This window comes from Myotis daubentonii, chromosome 7 (genome assembly GCF_963259705.1).
Source record: "Myotis daubentonii chromosome 7, mMyoDau2.1, whole genome shotgun sequence".
NCBI lineage: Eukaryota > Metazoa > Chordata > Mammalia > Chiroptera > Vespertilionidae > Myotis > Myotis daubentonii.
The window spans coordinates 6919605-6936535 of record NC_081846.1 but is presented as its reverse complement, the minus strand read 5'-3'; the positions used below and the strand labels follow the sequence as shown (position 1 = coordinate 6936535).

The following is a 16931-nucleotide window of genomic DNA, read 5'->3' as shown; positions in this document are numbered from 1 at the left end:
ACTGAGTCAGAGTTTCATTTAACCAAGTAAGAAAGCCTCTGGAGTCACTTTCAGTGGTTGAGCTAACATGTTAAACCCAGACTTCCTGGTAAATGCACCCACATCAATGCATTTAGCCCATTCCTGTGCCCTTGATTTTGTTTGGAACTTGACCAAGAGCCTTTCTGCCTTTCGCAGGTCATGTCACCTTGGACACCGATGCTGATATTTGAGGAGCTAATACAGCACCTCGATCTTGGTCTGCATTTGTAGTTCTCTCATTCACAGTGGGTCTACATGCAGGTGCAAGCATCTTACTTTTGTTTGGTCTTCTAATAGAGTTGTGCGATAGCAGGTACTTACGGAAATACACATTAATTATAAACCACTTTCCTTTATTATTATACAATTAGGACATTATATTGATTTTTTTGAAATCATAGGTAGGTAACATTATTTATGAATTGCATTTCATGATAGTCAGGGGAGTATTTAAAACACTAGCTAGAGCCGAAACCGGTTTGGCTCAGTGGATAGAGCGTCGGCCTGCGGACTGAAAGGTCCCAGGTTCGATTCCGGTCAAGGGCATGTACCTGGGTTGCGGGCACATCCCCAGTAGGAGATGTGCAGGAGGCAGCTGATAGTTGTTTCTCTCTCATCGATGTTTCTAACTCTCTATCTCTCTCCCTTCCTCTCTGTAAAAAATCAATAAAATATATTTAAAAAAAAACAAAAAAACCAAAAACAAAACACTAGCTAGAAAAGGGGATGATGGGCCTGACAGGGTTGAGAATGACTCCTCCGCCTTTCAGGCCGCAATCATGTCTATATAGGCACGTTCACGATGAACCAAGGTGGGTCTGGAGCACATCCACCAAATTAAATCACTTGTTGTCAATCTTCTGAAAGGTGGCTATGGTTAGGTAGAGAATTCAGTGTCCTATTCAGTTTACTTACGGAGCCACGCGGGATGATATTAATACCGGTAAGTAAACCTATCAGCAGCGGCAACGGAGAACTATCTAAGAGATGCCACAAGAGCAGGCTGCTCTGTGCTTGAAAGGCCTTGGAGAGGCAATCTTTTGTGCATCCCCGAGGCGAGGCGAGGCGAGGCGAGGCGAGGCGAGGCGAGGGGAGGGGAAGGCAGGAGTGTGCTTTCTTCGCTCCCTGGTCGGCAGGATCCGAATCCCAATTCCTTTCAACGTGGACTCCCTGGGGACGAAGTAGGGAGAAAGAGTCCACATTAGGTTTGTGAATGAAGGTAGATGTTTGGTCTTGACGCAGGAACTCTAGCTCAGGGTTGCTGCTCAATGCCACTGGCCTGCATGGCTCTAGGACAGCGGTTCTCAACCTGTGGGTTGCGACCCCTTTGGGGGTCGAATGACCCTTTCACAGGGGTCGCCTAAGACCATCGGAAAACACATATATAATTACATATTGTTTTTGTGATTAATCACTATGCTTTAATTATGTTCAATTTGTAACAATGAAAATCCATCCTGCATATCAGATATTTATATGACGATTCATAACAGTGGCAACATTACAGTTATGAAGTAGCAACGAAAATAATTTTATGGTTGGGGGTCACCACAACGTGAGGAACTGTATTAAAGGGTCGCGGCATTAGGAAGGTTGAGAACCACTGCTCTAGGGCCTTCCAGGGGGCATACAGGGCTACCTGGGAGCAGCACCCCACCCCCTGGTTACTCAACTCCTCCTCCCAGATCTCAACTCTCTCAGGGAAGCCTGCCCTCCCCGCCTGCCTGGCCTGGTTCCTTGGCCACAGATTCCTTCAGAGGCGTTTCTCACTGTGGTTTCTGGATGTCAGTGTGGGATTGCTGTCATGAGTGGGGACTATGTGGGTTATGTGGGCCACCTCCTGTGACTGGCTCTCGTGTCTGCTTATGCTCCCCCCGTCACCCCAGTACCTGGTGCGAGGTGGGCACGGAGGAGACAGTGGGTGAAAATAAATGTTTGCTCCAAATCCCAGCAGCACCGGCACCTTCCGTGACTGTGAATGTGCCGCTGCATTTGTAGCCCGTGCGTTTGCCAGCTGAGCCTTCTGCCGGTTGAAGAGCGTGGGGACTGGATTTTGCACAAATGGGCGAGGCGGGACAGGTAGAAACCCTCAAAAGCCCCATCCATGCGGCCATTCAGGCCCCCCTTTCTTCCGCAGTGACCGGGGCCACCCCCACCTTCCCTCAAACAAACCCAGAGGGAACTGGCGCTGGAGGGCATGCGTCCTGCTCCTGCAGGGAGCGGGGTCCCCTGTTCCTCATGGGGCCTGGCAGGCACCTGCTAAGGAATGACAGTGCCCAGGGCCTCTCCGCGGGCAACAAAGAGCATCAAAGAGCATCGGAACCACAGCTCTGACCGGGAGGGTGCCCCCGCGGAGCGCCAGGCCGCTCGGCTTCAGATCAGGGGGAGAGGCTGGGGGAGAGGGAGGCTGGGGGAGAGGCTGGGGGGGAGAGGGAGGTTGGGGGAGAGGCTGGGGGAGAGGCTGGGGGGAGAGGGAGGCTGGGGGGAGAGGGAGGCTGGGGGGAGAGGGAGGCTGGGGGAGAGGCTGGGGGGAGAGGGAGGCTGGAGGAGAGGCTGGGAGAGAGGCTGGGGGAGAGGCTGGGGGAGAGGGAGGCTGGGGGAGAGGCTGGGGGAGAGGGAGGCTGGGGAGAGGCTGGGGGAGAGGGAGGCTGGGGGGAGAGGCTGCGGGGGAGAGGCTGGGGGGAGAGAGGCTGGGGGAGAAGCTGGGGGGAGAGGGAGGCTGGGGAGAAGCTGGGGGAGAGGGAGGCTGGGGGTAGAGGCTGCGGGGGAGAGGCTGGGGGGAGAGAGGCTGGGGGAGAAGCTGGGGGAGAGGCTGGGGGAGAAGCTGGGGGAGAAGCTGGGGTAGAGGCTGGGGGAGAGGCTGGGGGGAGAGAGGCTGGGGGAGAAGCTGGGGGAGAGGCTGGGGGAGAAGCTGGGGGAGAGTCTGGGGGAGAGGGAGGCTGGGGAGAGTCTGGGGGGAGAGGGAGGCTGGGGGAGAAGCTGGGGGAGAGGGAGGCTGGGGGAGAGGCTGGGGGAGAGGGAGGCTGGGGGAGAGGCTGGGGGAGAGGGAGGCTGGGGGAGAGGCTGGGGGAGAGGCTGGGGGAGAGGGAGGCTGGGCCGCATCTCCAGGTAAAGCAGGCGGCGCGAACGGCAGCCTCCCTCGCCCCCTCGGGACGGGATCCCGGGCAGATGAGGACCAGCCCCCGGGGCGCCTCTCCCGGCTCCGGGGCCGGGCGGGCGCGGAGAGCAGGTGCGGGGCGCAGGCGGGCGCGGTGTGGCCGGGGCCGCGGGTGCGAGGCGCGGCGCGGGCGGCAGGAGGCAGCGTCGGCCCGGCGGCGGCGGGAGGCCGCGGTGATGTCAGTGGCGGCCGGGCCGGCGGCGGCCGGTACTTCCTGTGCGAAGGCGGCGGGCGGGCTCGGCCGCGGGCCCCATCGCCAGTGTCGGCCTCTCGGCGGCGGGGCGGCGGCGGAGGAGGAGCCGGGGAGGCTGTCAAATTCGGGACCGGGTGGTGCCCGGCCCCTGGCGATCCCTTCCGCTTCCCCGGCCCCGGCGCGCCATCCGCGGGCCGGGACCTGCGCGCGGAGGGAAGATGGCAGTGCTCAAACTCAGCGACCAGGTAGGGCCGGCGCCGGGCGGGCGGGCGGGCGGGAGGGGCGCGGGGCGGAGGCTGTTTACTCCGCGAGGGGCGGGCGTGCGGCCGCCCTGCTCCAGCCGGCGGCTCGGGCTCGGGCTCCGGCTCCGTCCCCCGCGCAGCGCCGCCCGGGCCGTCGGAACTGCGCCTGGGCTCGGGCAGGGGCTGGGGCGCCGGCGCACCGGGGGCCGGAGGGCTGGGGCGCGCGGCTGTGCGGTCCCCGGAGCCGCTGCGCAGGGGGATGGGAGGCTCGCGGCGCGGCTCCGGCTCCGGCTCGTCGCCTGCTGCGCAGCCAGGGCCCCGCCGGCCGGTGCGCCGAGGGCTGGCCGGTCCGCGCCGCCGGGAGGGGGGCGCTGGATGGAGAGGGAGAAGCGTCGCAGCCCGGGACCCTGCCCGAGCGCAGCCCCGGCCAGGCACACGCCGCGCGCTCGGTGTCAGCTGTCGCCGGCCGTTTGACATGACAGCCTGACTTCCTCTTTAGCTGCCCCGGGGCTGTGTGCGCGGCGCGCGATGGGGACCCTGGACGCGGCCCTCTGGGCTCGGACCCATCCCTCCGAGGGGCAGTGGGGTCCAGGTGGGCCCCGCGCACAGCGGGGTTGGGGGGGTGCTGCCCCGGCCTGTGCCCATCAGCCTTGTTGCTGACCTGGCTGAGCCGCAGGCAGCGCGGAGCCTGGCGTGTGGAGGGGGGCTGTGTGCTGACTCGTGGGCAGCCCTCGCTGTGGGTCCCTCCGTGGGGTGGAAGCGCCTCGCCTCGGCGGCCCCTGTTGCTCTCAGCGCGTGGACACTCACGGGCGCCCAACCAGAGTTGCAGGACCCAACTCCTTGCAGCTCCTTCCACGGAAAAAAGAAACAGCTCTCTTCCCCCGCCCTTGGTGTCTATTCGTGGGTGGTGCAGGGACCTGGGTTTGGGGCCTGGCAGTCCTGACGCCCGGCGGAGCGTTCCCCGCGCTCGGCTTTAAACAGCTCCTACCTCCCCAGTGGACTGCACCTGGTGCCTCCTCCCCAGCCGGTGTCCCGCCCGAAGAACGTCCTGGACTTAAATGCAATGTCACCGCAATGATTTGCTCTCCTGCCCCCTTTTAGAGTCAAAACTTCGGTTTGCTTCCCCTAAGTACTCACCCCCCCCCCCCCCCGCAGGGAAGAGACCACTGAATTAAAATGCACGTTAAATTTAGCAGGAGGAGCAGCTGGTAATTGTGATGAACCGACTTGTCCCCGCGGGTCCCGAGCATTTAAAAGTGTGTGTAAGCTGATAGTAGGATTTCCCCCACCTTTTGGTCACAGACGTGGACAACTGTTCGACATTTGCTTGTTTTAAATCTTCCAGTTGTAGTCTGACATGGTCTTGTCATCTTTGCCACTGCATGCTGCTGCTCACTGTACTTGTCTGTTATTCCTAAATCTTTAAAGTACAAAAAATACTCCTAAGACTCATTCTCACATTCACAAAATTTCACACAGAATTTTAGAGTAGTTGTAAGGGACCCCAAGGACCGTCTTCGTCTGGCCGGCGTGGCTGAGCGGTTGAGGGTGGACCTAGGAACCAAGAGGTGGCTGGTTCGGTTCCCGGTCAGGGCACATGCCAGGGTTGCTGGCTCCATTCCCAGTAGGGGGTGTGCAGGAGGCAGCCGATCAATGGTTCTCTCTCATTAATGATGTTTCTCTCTCTGTCTGAAATCAGTAAAAATATGTTTTAAAAAAAGAGAGAGCATCTTAGCCCAAATCCTTCATTTTTAAAATGAAGAAACAGATCTGGGGAAGGGAAGTACATCTGTCTCTCGCCTTCCAGGCTCTTGGCTTTCTGCGCAGGTTAAGACACCCCTTGTCTTGCCATTGGATGTGTCGAAAGGGTTACCAGAAGGCCGCATCTTCTAAATCGATATCAACACTAGTGAAAAGTATGTCACTTGGTCTTACAAGAAAGAAAGTGACTTGTTCTTCAGGACTTCTCAGACTAGGACATTCCAAGATGTTTCTCTTTTAAAGTGTTTCTGAATACATACCTCCCTTCCCCCAACAAAGTGGGATTACTATGGAGAGAGAGAAAGAGCTGAACAGCCTTCATGTGGTTCCATTGATGCCCGAGGTGGAAAAGGACCAGGAGTTCTACGACTTGAGGGCACCTATAACTTGCCAGCCGATTTCTGGGCAAAGCCAGAGGAAGGCTGGCCGAGAGGTGTTTGGGGTGGGTGGGGTGGGGTGGGGTGGGTGGTGGGCAGCCGTGGTTTCCGCCTGGCTTTGGGTCCAGGAAGTGTGTGACCTTCCTTGCCTTATATAGTCTTACCTTTCAGTTTGAAACTCGAGGTTCTTAGAAGCGGGTTGCTAACCTCACCAGAGGCAGAAATACCCTTGGTTTAAACGCCTCTCGCGTGAGCTGGGCTCCACCATTGTGGGTGGGGAGCCAGCGTGGAGTCCCTGCTGGACAGTTTGTAGAAGAGTGAGTGCCTCGCTCTCCATCCAGCGATCTGTAACGCAGACTTTTCTTGACTCCTTCATCTTAATGCCGTGTGTGTATGTGTGTGTGTGCGCGTGGTGAATCTTGACTTTTGCCAAGCCTCTTGGATTTTGAGCTTGAGGACACATTCTTGCGCTGGATGACCCAGATCACAAGTGGTCTGGGTTTGTTTTGAACGGGCCTGAGGTGGGAGGGATAGAGGTTGACATTTCCTGTCCGGCCCAAGCTGGGTCCAGAGCTCTCTGGGCTGTGCGGTCACCACTTCAGCAGTCAGTCCTGCACCCCATCCAGGGGTACCCCGGGAGGAGGACTCCCTTCCTAGCTCTGTTTTGGAAGAGTGAAAAGAAAGGGGGGAGGGGGTGGCAAGTGCGGTTTTCAGTTTTTGGTGTTTTCTTTTTTTGACTACGAGAAGGAACTGGAAGCTGTTGCTACAAACAGACTTGGCATTTGGCAGTTCTGCATTTGTCACTGTGTCTGCTCCGCTTTCCTCTGCACACAACACACACCATGTTCCAGCGACAGCGGGACCCCATCCTGTCTGCAGGGACTGAGGGTTGTTGTAGGACGTGGGACTTCTGGGGCTAAAGCAAGCCAGGGGGGTGGTCCCGTAAGGAGCACGGAGCACACGCACCCCTGTAATGAATACAGCCATGTCATTATTTTCTCCAAATGGACAGCAGGCGGTTTATTTATGTCTTTGATTTAAAAAACGAGGTAATTTTAAGTTTGGGGAAGAAAATTCTGTTAACTTATGAATGTAATGCATTTTGGCTCAAGAGAGCCGTGAAACTCTGCAAATCTCTGCAATTTGATTTGCTGTTGAATGTTTGGGGGCTGCCCTTTATGTCACATAGTTAAGGCACTACAGTGATATAAACACACACACATATAGAGGAAGGGAGAGGGAGAGAGAGAGAGAGAAACATCAGTGATGAGAGAGAATCATGGATGGGCTGCCTCCTGAACATCCCACACTGGGGATCGAGCCGCAACCCGGGCCTGTGCCCTGAAAGGGAATCGAATCATGACCTCCTGGTTCCTAGGTCGAGGCTCAACCATGGAGCCACGCTGCCCGGGCAGCACTGCAGTGATTTTAAGCGTGAGGCCATCTCTTCAGCTTGGGCCCCTAAAACTTGCAAAGTTTTGAAGTCAGATGGGAAGTTCATCGGGCCTCTGAAATGTGCACCTGGGAAATGTTCATGACTGTTCCTACCTGAACTTGCCAGCGGCAGCGGAGTGCCACCTCCACGTGAGGGCTGCCTGCAGACAAGCCGTTTCAGCAGGTGGCCCAGCTGGGCGCTCCTGCCTGGAGGCTTCTGGCTTGCTGTCCCCTGGCCAAGTCCGGGCTCACACTTGAGTTACTCATCTCCTTGTCAAAGGCGGTGGCTGGCAGCCCTGGCGGTGGCAGGAATTGAGAGTCCCTGCAAATTGGAAGGCAGGGTTTCTGGCCCCTAGTGTGGGGCCCTGGGCCTGTTGGCCACCTCCTTGGGCTGCCCCATCCCCCTTGTTCCCTGGAGCACCGGGCTCACAGCAGACACTGTGCTCCAGGCCTGCCTTCAGCGGAGAAGAGGGGAGAGAAAGGCTTTATTCTCTGACGTTCACTAGTTGTTTGGGGACCCAGTCACATGGTTTGGGGAGTGCACTTGAGGACTGGTGTTTCGTGGCCGAGACCTAATAATGGCTTACATTGATCTTGATCTTACTGTACGTCGGGCCCTTGCTGTGAATCACCTCTCTTAATACCCACAGCCACTGTAGTGTGATTCCTATTTTACAGACGAGAAAACAGGGCCAGGGAGGCTAATTGACGTGTCCAAGGGCACACACCCAGGGGAGAGCCAGCGAGGTGTCCACCCATCCTGGCAGCCTTGATGGCAGAGGTGGGGCTCTAACCACAAGGCTGTACTTTTAACAGTTGACAGGGCAGTGCAGCCACTGGACCCACGGGTGTCTGTCTCACTCCCGGGAGCCACAGGGTGAGCTGCACCCTGCCCTCCTCGGAGACCTGGGCCGGCCCCAGGTCTGTTAGCCTCCTCCCCTCACCACCGCCCCTGGGGAGTGAGGTGTTGGTGGGTAACTTGGTGATTTTTTCCCCTTGGTGATTAGCATATAAACGAAATCATTATACAAAATCAGAAAGCTAGACAAACAGTTCAAACCCTCTGAAGTCTCTATACGCAGACAAAACCCCTCTTGACATCCTGATATATTTCCTTCTAGTCTTCAGTGTAGGGTGCCAGGTACAACTCTCCCTTTCTGCATGACAGTATCAGTATTTTTCTCTTGAGCACAGAGCCGGTATCTGTGCTGTCTAGACCAGTGACTTTTCCAAATAAACGGAATTTATGCTTCTCTGAAATAAACAGTTGGCTGCAGCAGCACACAAGGTCTAGCCCTGAACTGATTGAAACTTGAAAAAAAAAATGTTTTTAACTTCCTCTTTTCTTCTAAACAGAGAGTAAATATAAACCCAAAAAAGGCCCAGTTGTTCCTGCCAGAAACAGGACTGAACAATGTCATGTGAGGTTGTATGGGCTGAAGGATAATGTGAAACAATTGACATCCAGTCAGGAATGACAGATCTGATCTTCCTCTGGTTTCAGGCTTGTGTCAGCGATGGCTCCCATTTGTCTCCTCCTAAGCTCCTCCCATCGAAGCTCAGCCTATTGGAGAGCTTGGCAGGAGCAGTGCCCCCCCAAACCCGCCCCCCCCCCCAGGCCCTTTTAAAGCCCACGTGGTGTCAGTATTGAGAGTGAGTCCCTTTGGATGAGAAAACTGCTGGTGACTGGTTCAGTGTTTCTTTTCCTGACACGTCAGATGCTCAGGAAACAAACAAGTAAACATGTAAGTGTTTTGTAGGTGATTAGGCCTTACGCAGAGTTTGGTTGGCCACATCATGCTTATCCAAACTGGGGCAACTTTTGAGAATGATGAGGGTGTGAGCTGGGGAGCAGGTGCGAGCCGGGCCGTCCCAGGCAACCCTGGGCACGTGGCCGCACCAGCAGGGCTCTGCCTGCCCGCCGCAGGCCTGGCAGTAGCAGCGAGCCAGTGTGACGGGAGACTGGCCACCCTCCTCCGCCGGGTTTACCCGGGGCGGGGATCCAGAGGTGGTGAGAGGACCACGGGCAAGCCCAGAGCTGGAGGACGGCTCCCGGCTGGCACAGGGGTTCTGGGCCGCTGGCGGAGGGGCTGCAGGAGCATCACGTCAGGGGCCTTGCCGCCGAGGAGGGGGAGTGTGATGCCTGGTAGCCAGTGCTTGCCCTGGGCACAAGGGCAGATGAGCAGATGTCGTGCATTAGCCAACCCTTCACACATCACATGACCTCCGGCCTCAGGTGGCTCGATGCGAAGTAAAGAGGTTGGACGGGATGCCGGGTGCCTGGGCCCCGCCCTCTCCCCCTGACCCAGCCTGAGCTGCAGAGGGGCCTGCTCTCCCCGCGGTGTGTGCGGGACTCCTCCGCCCGGATGTGGCCACGGAGCGCGCGTTTGCAGATGCGCTCGAATTTGCTCTCCAGGTAACAGCCACTTAACTTCCTGTTCCGGAAGAGGGTATGAACCAGCGTCCATGATTTGGGAAACGATTCCTGCCCTGAATAATAATATCCCTTTATTTTATAGGTAATCCAAGATTTTTATTTTACAGATTAGTTTTATATAACAAAAATTATATAATATATAATATAAATAATCTGATGTTTTTATTTTATTATTATTTTAAAATTGAGTTTATTGGGGTGACACTGGTTAATAGGTTATGTAGGTTTCAGGTGCACATTTCTATGATACATGATCCGTCTATTGCATTGTGTGCCCACCACCCAAAGTCAAGCTTGGTTGATTATTCCCTTACTAGTTGTTAACCAGCATCATATTTGCCTTCTGTCTGTCAGCAGAGGTTGGGAGAACAGGTCCATTCTCTTATCAATATTTTTACTTGTGAAAAAGTTGGTAGACCCAGAGGTTGAAATGAATAATTCATGACTAGTTTTTAAATGATCCTGTTCATAATTTCTAAGGATCCTTTGAAAACAGGACATCTAGTACTCTCTTAATTGGACCAAGCGAATAAGAAGTACATAGTCCACCTTTGGGCTGTTTCAGGCTTTACGAAGCCAGTGTTTTCTTGAATTTCTTGGTTTTCATGTGTCTTGGGTTTTGTACTTATTTCTCTTGTGAGTCATAAGAATCCCAGTGTAACTTTCTAAGATCTTAATACCAGGAGGTCATTTTGCCCTAAGGGAACCTTCAGAGCTCCTAGTATAATTAGAGAGGTTGGTGGGAGTAGCTGAGGCCTCTAAAGGTTTCAGTGTTACATTGCTGTTGTTTATTTTAAAACTAGAGGCCTGGTGCATGAAATTTGTGCACAGGTACAGTCCCTAGGCCTGGCCTGTGATCAGGGCCATCTTCCCTGGCCCCGCCCCCCCACTGCCACCCACCCCCGATTCCCTGTTTGCCATTGGGCGATCGGAGCCTGCCGGCTGGGGGTAGGGACCGAGAGGTGGTCAGTGTGCCTCATAGAGACTGGTTGAACAGTCATTCGGTCAACTTGCATATTACTGTTTTATATATATAACACTGGATTGGGAATCAGAAGACTTGGATTCTACTCATGGTTCTTTCTCTTTGGGAAAGTCCTGGCCTTAGTTTCTTTGTCTGTAAAATATCTCTAAATTCTTTCAAGCTCTGACATTCTAAGAGAGCACCCCAGATATCTTGTGTCAATCCTTCTCAACCCATGGGATCTGGTTTCAAATAGTACCTGCCTTCCACCAACTCCTGAGTTCCCACCCGGTGTGGTGGTGGTAGCTTCAGCGTTGACCAGGTCTGAGAAACACATCTGAGTTCTGCCTAGGGGTCAAGGGTACTTTCCCCAAGGGTGTCATCTTCTGGGATCTCCACGAACTGCATTTTAGGCACACAGAGCCCTTCTGGCTTTTCTCTGTGTGGCCCTTTTACAACCCTCTGAGCCTATTTCAGAGCAAGGGGAGCACACCCTGCAGACCCCGTGTTTGTCTGTTCTGCTCCGTGGTGTGCTGGAGCCCCCCTTGGCCTCCCTTAGAGGTGCTGCTTTAGCAAATGGCCTGGGTCCTCCCCAGGCTCATGTTTTATGCAACTCCACAATCACATTTGGGTCTAGCAAGTCTATTTCCCAACGGTGGGCCCCAGAGATTGGGTGCAGTCGACACAGAGACCACAAACGTTCTCAAGGAGGGAATTCCTACATGCAGTCAACAGCCTCTGCGTGGGTAGTCAGGCTCGGCCTGTGGAGGAAACCTGTTCTGGTATCCGAGACTGGCAAGACGAAGAGAAAGAGGAAGTGAGCACAGAAGTATCAAGACAAAAAGCCAGGCAGAAATTCAGGTTAGCTGGGACCAGTCAACCAACCAATCATGGTGAAACAGCGGTCTCTAAAAGAGAGGGTCGCTTCTTTCCCAGGGGTGAACAAGATGGCTTATTGAGTTTGGGAAAGAAAATGTAGGATTCAGATTTCTTTAAAAAACCCCGTTAACTTTTTTATATAATACACCAGTACTGTGAACTTCTCTTAGCTCTACTTCCCATTTTTTACCACCTGGCCGAACTGCTACTTGGGATATTGCAGCGGCCTTTTGACGAGTCCTCCCCATCCAGTCTTGGCCCTTCCACTCTACTTAGAGTGATGGGTCTCAGGACATGCCACTTAAAAAAAAAAGATTTTTATTTTTAGAGAGAGAGGAAGGGAGAGGCAGAGAGAAACATTGATGTGAAAGCAAGACATCCATCCTGCACACCCCTACTGGGGATCGAGCCCACAAGCCTGGCATGTGCCCTGACTGGGAATCGAACCTGCAGCCTTTTAGTGCACGGGATGGATGCCCAACCAACTGAGCCACACCGACCAGGGCTCGTGCTGCTTCTTGATCCCAAACCCTCCCATCTCACCCAGAGTAAAACCTAGTCATGGGGCTCCTCCACTCGCCTGCCCCGCCGTGCCTCCCCCACTGCCTCCCTGGCTCCTTGGCACTGCACACGGGCCTCCTCACTGAACGTGCCAGGTGTACACCCTGCGGTTCCCGCTGCCTGTGAAACTTCCCCAGATGCCCACGTGGCCCCCTCTCACCTCTCAGATCTTTACTCGAATGTTACCCTTTCAGTGAGTGCTTCTCTGGCCTCTCTATTTAAAATGCCCACTCTACATTCTCTGTTCCCTTTTCTTTATTTTTTCTCCACAGTACATATCCCTTACACCATATTTTTCATCCTTTTTTTAAAAAAAATAAACCAAAACAACTTATGTGTAGGAGATATACAAATACCCAGGCAGAGGTCTTTATTATTGTTGTGTTAGCCTTGGTTCAATCCCTCTGTATCTTCAGCACTCAGAATAGTAAGGGGCACATAGGAAATGCTCAATTAATATTTGTTAAGTGACAAGTAAATATGTATGTGTGTATGTACATGTTCAAATGCTTTTTACTCAGGAGGTGCTCAGACCAAAAAAACGGGAAACACTTCTGTAAACAGAGCTTTCATCTGTATACTGGAATACAGCATTTCCAATTAGGGAAAATTCAGAGAAAAATTTCTGCCCCATCAAAAGATCAAAGATCACTTCCTGTCTTCGTGTCTGGTTATATGCCTCACTTTTGAAGTTGAGCTTTTGGTGGTGGGGATGGGTTGGCACTGTAGTTAGTTCTGAGCAAGTTCCATTTCTTCCCAGGGGAAATATTGGGGTGACGCTAGGGAAAGGGAGGTGTTCATCCTAAACATTATGGGAAGGGACATCACACCCATGGCAAGGTGGATCTCCTAGGTATTTAGGCATTCAAGGAGTGTTGAATGAACTCCATCTCCATGGCAACAACCCTGCTGGAGCCCTCTGCTCCCCCTCTTTCCAAAACAGGTAAGAACGGGGACAACTAAAATAGTCAGAAGCCACATGGAGGACTGCGAATGAGGAGATAAGACAATACTCACACTTGATGTGCTTTAACCCTAACATCTCTGTGAGAGAGTGGCTGTCATTCCATTTACAGGAAAATGAGAATTGAGAGATGAAGTAATCCACTCAGGGTCACAGGTCTCTGGGATTCACCTGTGGGCGAGGTTGACTCCAAGGTTCGCATTCTGAGCTGTGGCGCTTCTGGCCCCCTGAGCTAGTATTACAGGAGGCCCTTCCCTCCTGGAGCTCATGGTCTTGTTAGAGAGACTATTGCGTGTCCTGTGCATGGAAGGACCCATCACATCTTTACTGATACACGTGACATACGAAACAGCTTTCAAACAGGCAGAGTGCAGGTTAGACAGCATTTGCGTACCGATAGGGACCACAGGGACCCAGAGATGGGTAGTTATGAAGACAGTCTTCAGAGCCCGGCCCGGGTGGCTCAGTGGTTGAGCGTTGACCTATGAACCAGGAGGTCATGGTTCAATTCCCGGTCAGGGCACATGCCCAGGTTCTGGCTCGATCCCTAGTAGGAGGCAGCCAATCAGTGATTCTCTCTCATCATTGATGTATCTATTTTTCTCCCTTTCCCTTCTTCTCTGAAATCAATGAAAATATATTTTTTTTTAAAAAGAAAAGAAACATCTATGTGGGAGAGACACATTGATTGGTTGCCTCGACACATGCCCAGACCAAGGCCAGGGATTGAGCCTGCAACCGAGGTACATGCTCTTGACCGAAATCAAACCCGAGACCTTTTAGTCCACAGGCCGACGCTCTAGCCACTGAGCCAAACTGGCTAGTGCTAAATCTTTTTAAATAAAAAATTACTTAAAAAAATCCAGACTATCGGGAATCTACAGAAAAAATGATCTCATTTTTTAAAAAAGTCAGTTATAAGAAAAAAAAGATGGAGGAGAAAATATAGATTAAATGAGAAGACATAAACTAATTCAAGTGAGTAGATTTGGATTCTGATGCAAACAAACTTGAAAGATACTTCTCTGAGAGAATTGGAGAAATTTGAATGCTGATTGGATATTTGATGAATATGGAAGGGTAGCTATGTTTGAAAAGAGTTCTTATCTCATAAACAAAAAAACAAAACCACAAAACCTTAGCATTTGCCCAGGGCACCTAAACACCAGTGACTCACTGTTTCTGGAAGGGACTTCTCTTCCTCTTTACCTCTTCCTGCTCTCTCTGTGGCCCTTCTAACGCCCCACTATCTCAGGCCTTCCCCCCCCCCCCCCCCCCCGCCACCTGGTTTCACTGTCCCCAGCTTTAAACGTCCACCTGGACTCTTGCTGTGAAATCTTTCTTACACAAAGTCAAGAACCCACACACTACCAGCTGGCCTAGATGGCCCGCTCAGGGCCAGGCCCTCTTTCCGGAAACATTAGATTCCTTTTGGTCAGAAGAGCACACAATTCTGCTAGTTTTGTTGCCTACAGAGTATGTTCTGAGTTAGTTGTGAGGTTCACCCATCTGTTGATGTAGTTTAAGTAGCTCTCATAACTCAAGTCCGGTATTTGAGCATCTGCCTGAAAATGGTGTCTTGTCTGCCGTTAGGAAAACCTGGATTTGGCTCTTCTTGTAACCCATTTCATTGTAAGCTGTCTCCGGGGGAGTTTGCATATTAGAGTTGCCAAAAATCACTGTTACATTAACTTTCTAACCATGTTTCTATTTAAACTGGGTCGTTTCTAAATAGAGACAGTGAGCAGGTATAAGGTCTCAATTTTAAGAACCGGCTGCCACGCCTCTCTTTTTACCTGACAGGAAGTGGGTGTTGGTGGCTGCACCCTCGGATTTCAGTGCTGTGTCAGGCAGCTGAAACGCCGCCCTTTATTCCTACGAGTGTGACACTCTTCCCTGTCCTTTTGAATGGAATCCAGATTACCAGTAAGAGTAGACTGTAAGCTGGAGAAGTGGCCAGCCGCTACTTGAGTCCGTGATATTGTCACGACTAATGTAGAAGCCTGTGCCTGGGATTTTAGGCACTTTGGCGACACAGTATAAATATTCCTTGCGGTCCTTGAGGCAGGTGTGACATTCAGTTGCTGATGCTCCTCTTCTTAGCAGCCAAGGAGAAGTAGTCTTGTTTTGAGGAGCTCTGCTTTTTAGCAAGCAGTCTTTTCTTTTCTTTTTTATATATTTTTTTATTGATTTTTTACAGAGAGGAAGGGAGAGAGATAGAGAGTTAGAAACATCGATGAGAGAGAAACATCGATCAGCTGCCTCCTGCACATCTCCTACTGGGGATATGCCTGCAACCCAGGCACACGCCCCTGACCGGAATCGAACCTGGGACCTTTCAGTCCGCAGGCCGACGCTCTATCCACTGAGCCAAACCGGTTTCGGCTTCTTTTCTTTTTTTAATCTTTTTTTATATATGTATTTTTATTGATTTCAGAGAGGAAGGGAGAGGGAGAGAGAGATAGAAACATCAATGATGAGAGAGAATCATTGATCGACTGCCTCCTGCACGCCCCCCACTGGGGATCAAGACACAACCCAGGCATGTGCCCTTGACCAGAATCGAGCTGGGGACCCTTCAGTTTGCAGGCCAATGCTCCATCCACTGAGCCAAACCGGCTAGGGCTAGCAAGCAGTCTTATATCAAGGTCCCTGGTTACTCTATCACTATATATTTAATATTTTAAAATATCGTGGCATCTTACTGAACAATTTCCCAAAGTACTACATGGGAGTGGCATGGTTACGAGAAGACAGAAGTGATGCTTGGAGGTCTGGACTATAGTCACATCTGTGCTCTCACGGGCTGTGTCAGTCTTCCTGAGACACGACTTGCCTCGACTGTAAAATGGGTATCACAGTAATTGCTTTGTGGGGAAGTTGTGACAATCATGTGGGAAAAAAAAAAGTCTTTGTACAGCAAGTGGCCTGTGGTAGGCATGCAATAAATAGTCCTTGAATCTCTAGTTGGTTCCTCACTTGTCAAATTAAAGAGGCTAGTTATTGCCCTGACGGGTTTGGCTCAGTGGATAGAGCGCCATGGACTGAAAGGTCCCGGGTTCGATTCCGGTTGAGGGCATGTACCTGGGTTGCAGGCTCCATCCCCAGTAGGGGGCATGCAGGAGGCAGGTGATCAGTGTATTCCTCTCATCGATGTTTCTAACTCTCTATCCCTCTCCCTTCTCTGTAAAAAATCAATAAAAATAATATTTAAAAAAAGAGGCTAGTTATCTAGGGTCAATTTTAGCTCTATGAGGATATGGTTTTTATTATTTTTTTGTTTTCAATTTATGTCCATTTGTCAGGCCTTCTTTTTCTCTAGCTTAGACAACATTGGTAGGAGGTGTCCCTGCTTGTTTTATTTTTGTGTGAAATCTCTGTACTTTGGTTTGCATTGTAGCATTTAAAAAAACACAATTACAGCTTCCTACAATTTGAAGAGGGGCATTTCTCGTTCATTTCGATTTTAACAAACCAGTTGACTCAGTTAATTTGACTGAAGAATAAATGTGTGTGGAAAAAATTCCGAGGAGTTTGCAGTCATTCTTGACCTAAGTTGTCAGAAAGAACTGAGAACGAGTTGTAAGAAGGCCACTTCCTCTTCGCAGAAGTATAAAACCGCGTCTTTTTGAGGAAGTGTCTAAGAGCAAGATAGTTGCTAGAGCAATTTTCACCACAAAATCATCAGGGCAGAATTTCTGAAAAACACTGGTGTGAAATTTCAAGCCTTGAGTGAGTCTGTGAATGAATATAGAAAGTCATAAATTTCTCTGGGAAAAAAAAGTGATTAAAAAAGTCAGAGGAAGGATCCTTTGTAAAAAAGCCATTTTAATTTGGAGTCTTTTTTCTCTTAAAATTGTAGCGTGCTATTGAAAGGGGAGGTCGGTTAAACATGCCTGGATACGTATGTGTACTTTAATTCTAAAATGTATTTCAGGGTG

The 16931-nt window shown here is 51.7% G+C and overlaps 1 protein-coding gene and 1 long non-coding RNA gene across 7 annotated transcripts in view; one reads left to right on the top strand and one right to left on the bottom strand.

The window, feature by feature from the left end:
* Window positions 1–383: 383 nt before the first annotated feature.
* On the bottom strand, window positions 384–2223 carry LOC132238093 (uncharacterized). Its single transcript, XR_009453726.1, has 3 exons — window positions 1911–2223; window positions 733–1191; window positions 384–483 (listed from the first exon to the last, which is right to left on the bottom strand). It is a non-coding gene; the product is annotated as an uncharacterized LOC132238093 (long non-coding RNA).
* Window positions 2224–3386: 1163 nt separating this feature from the next.
* ANKRD44 (ankyrin repeat domain 44) overlaps window positions 3387–16931 on the top strand; it is a 229537-nt gene continuing 215992 nt past the window's right edge. For all 6 annotated transcript variants that reach the window (XM_059702637.1, XM_059702635.1, XM_059702634.1 and 3 more), the window contains exon 1: window positions 3387–3616. In XM_059702637.1, coding sequence (XP_059558620.1) covers window positions 3590–3616 — 27 coding nt within the window. In that variant the 5' untranslated portion in view covers window positions 3387–3589. The remainder of the gene's footprint in view (window positions 3617–16931) is intronic.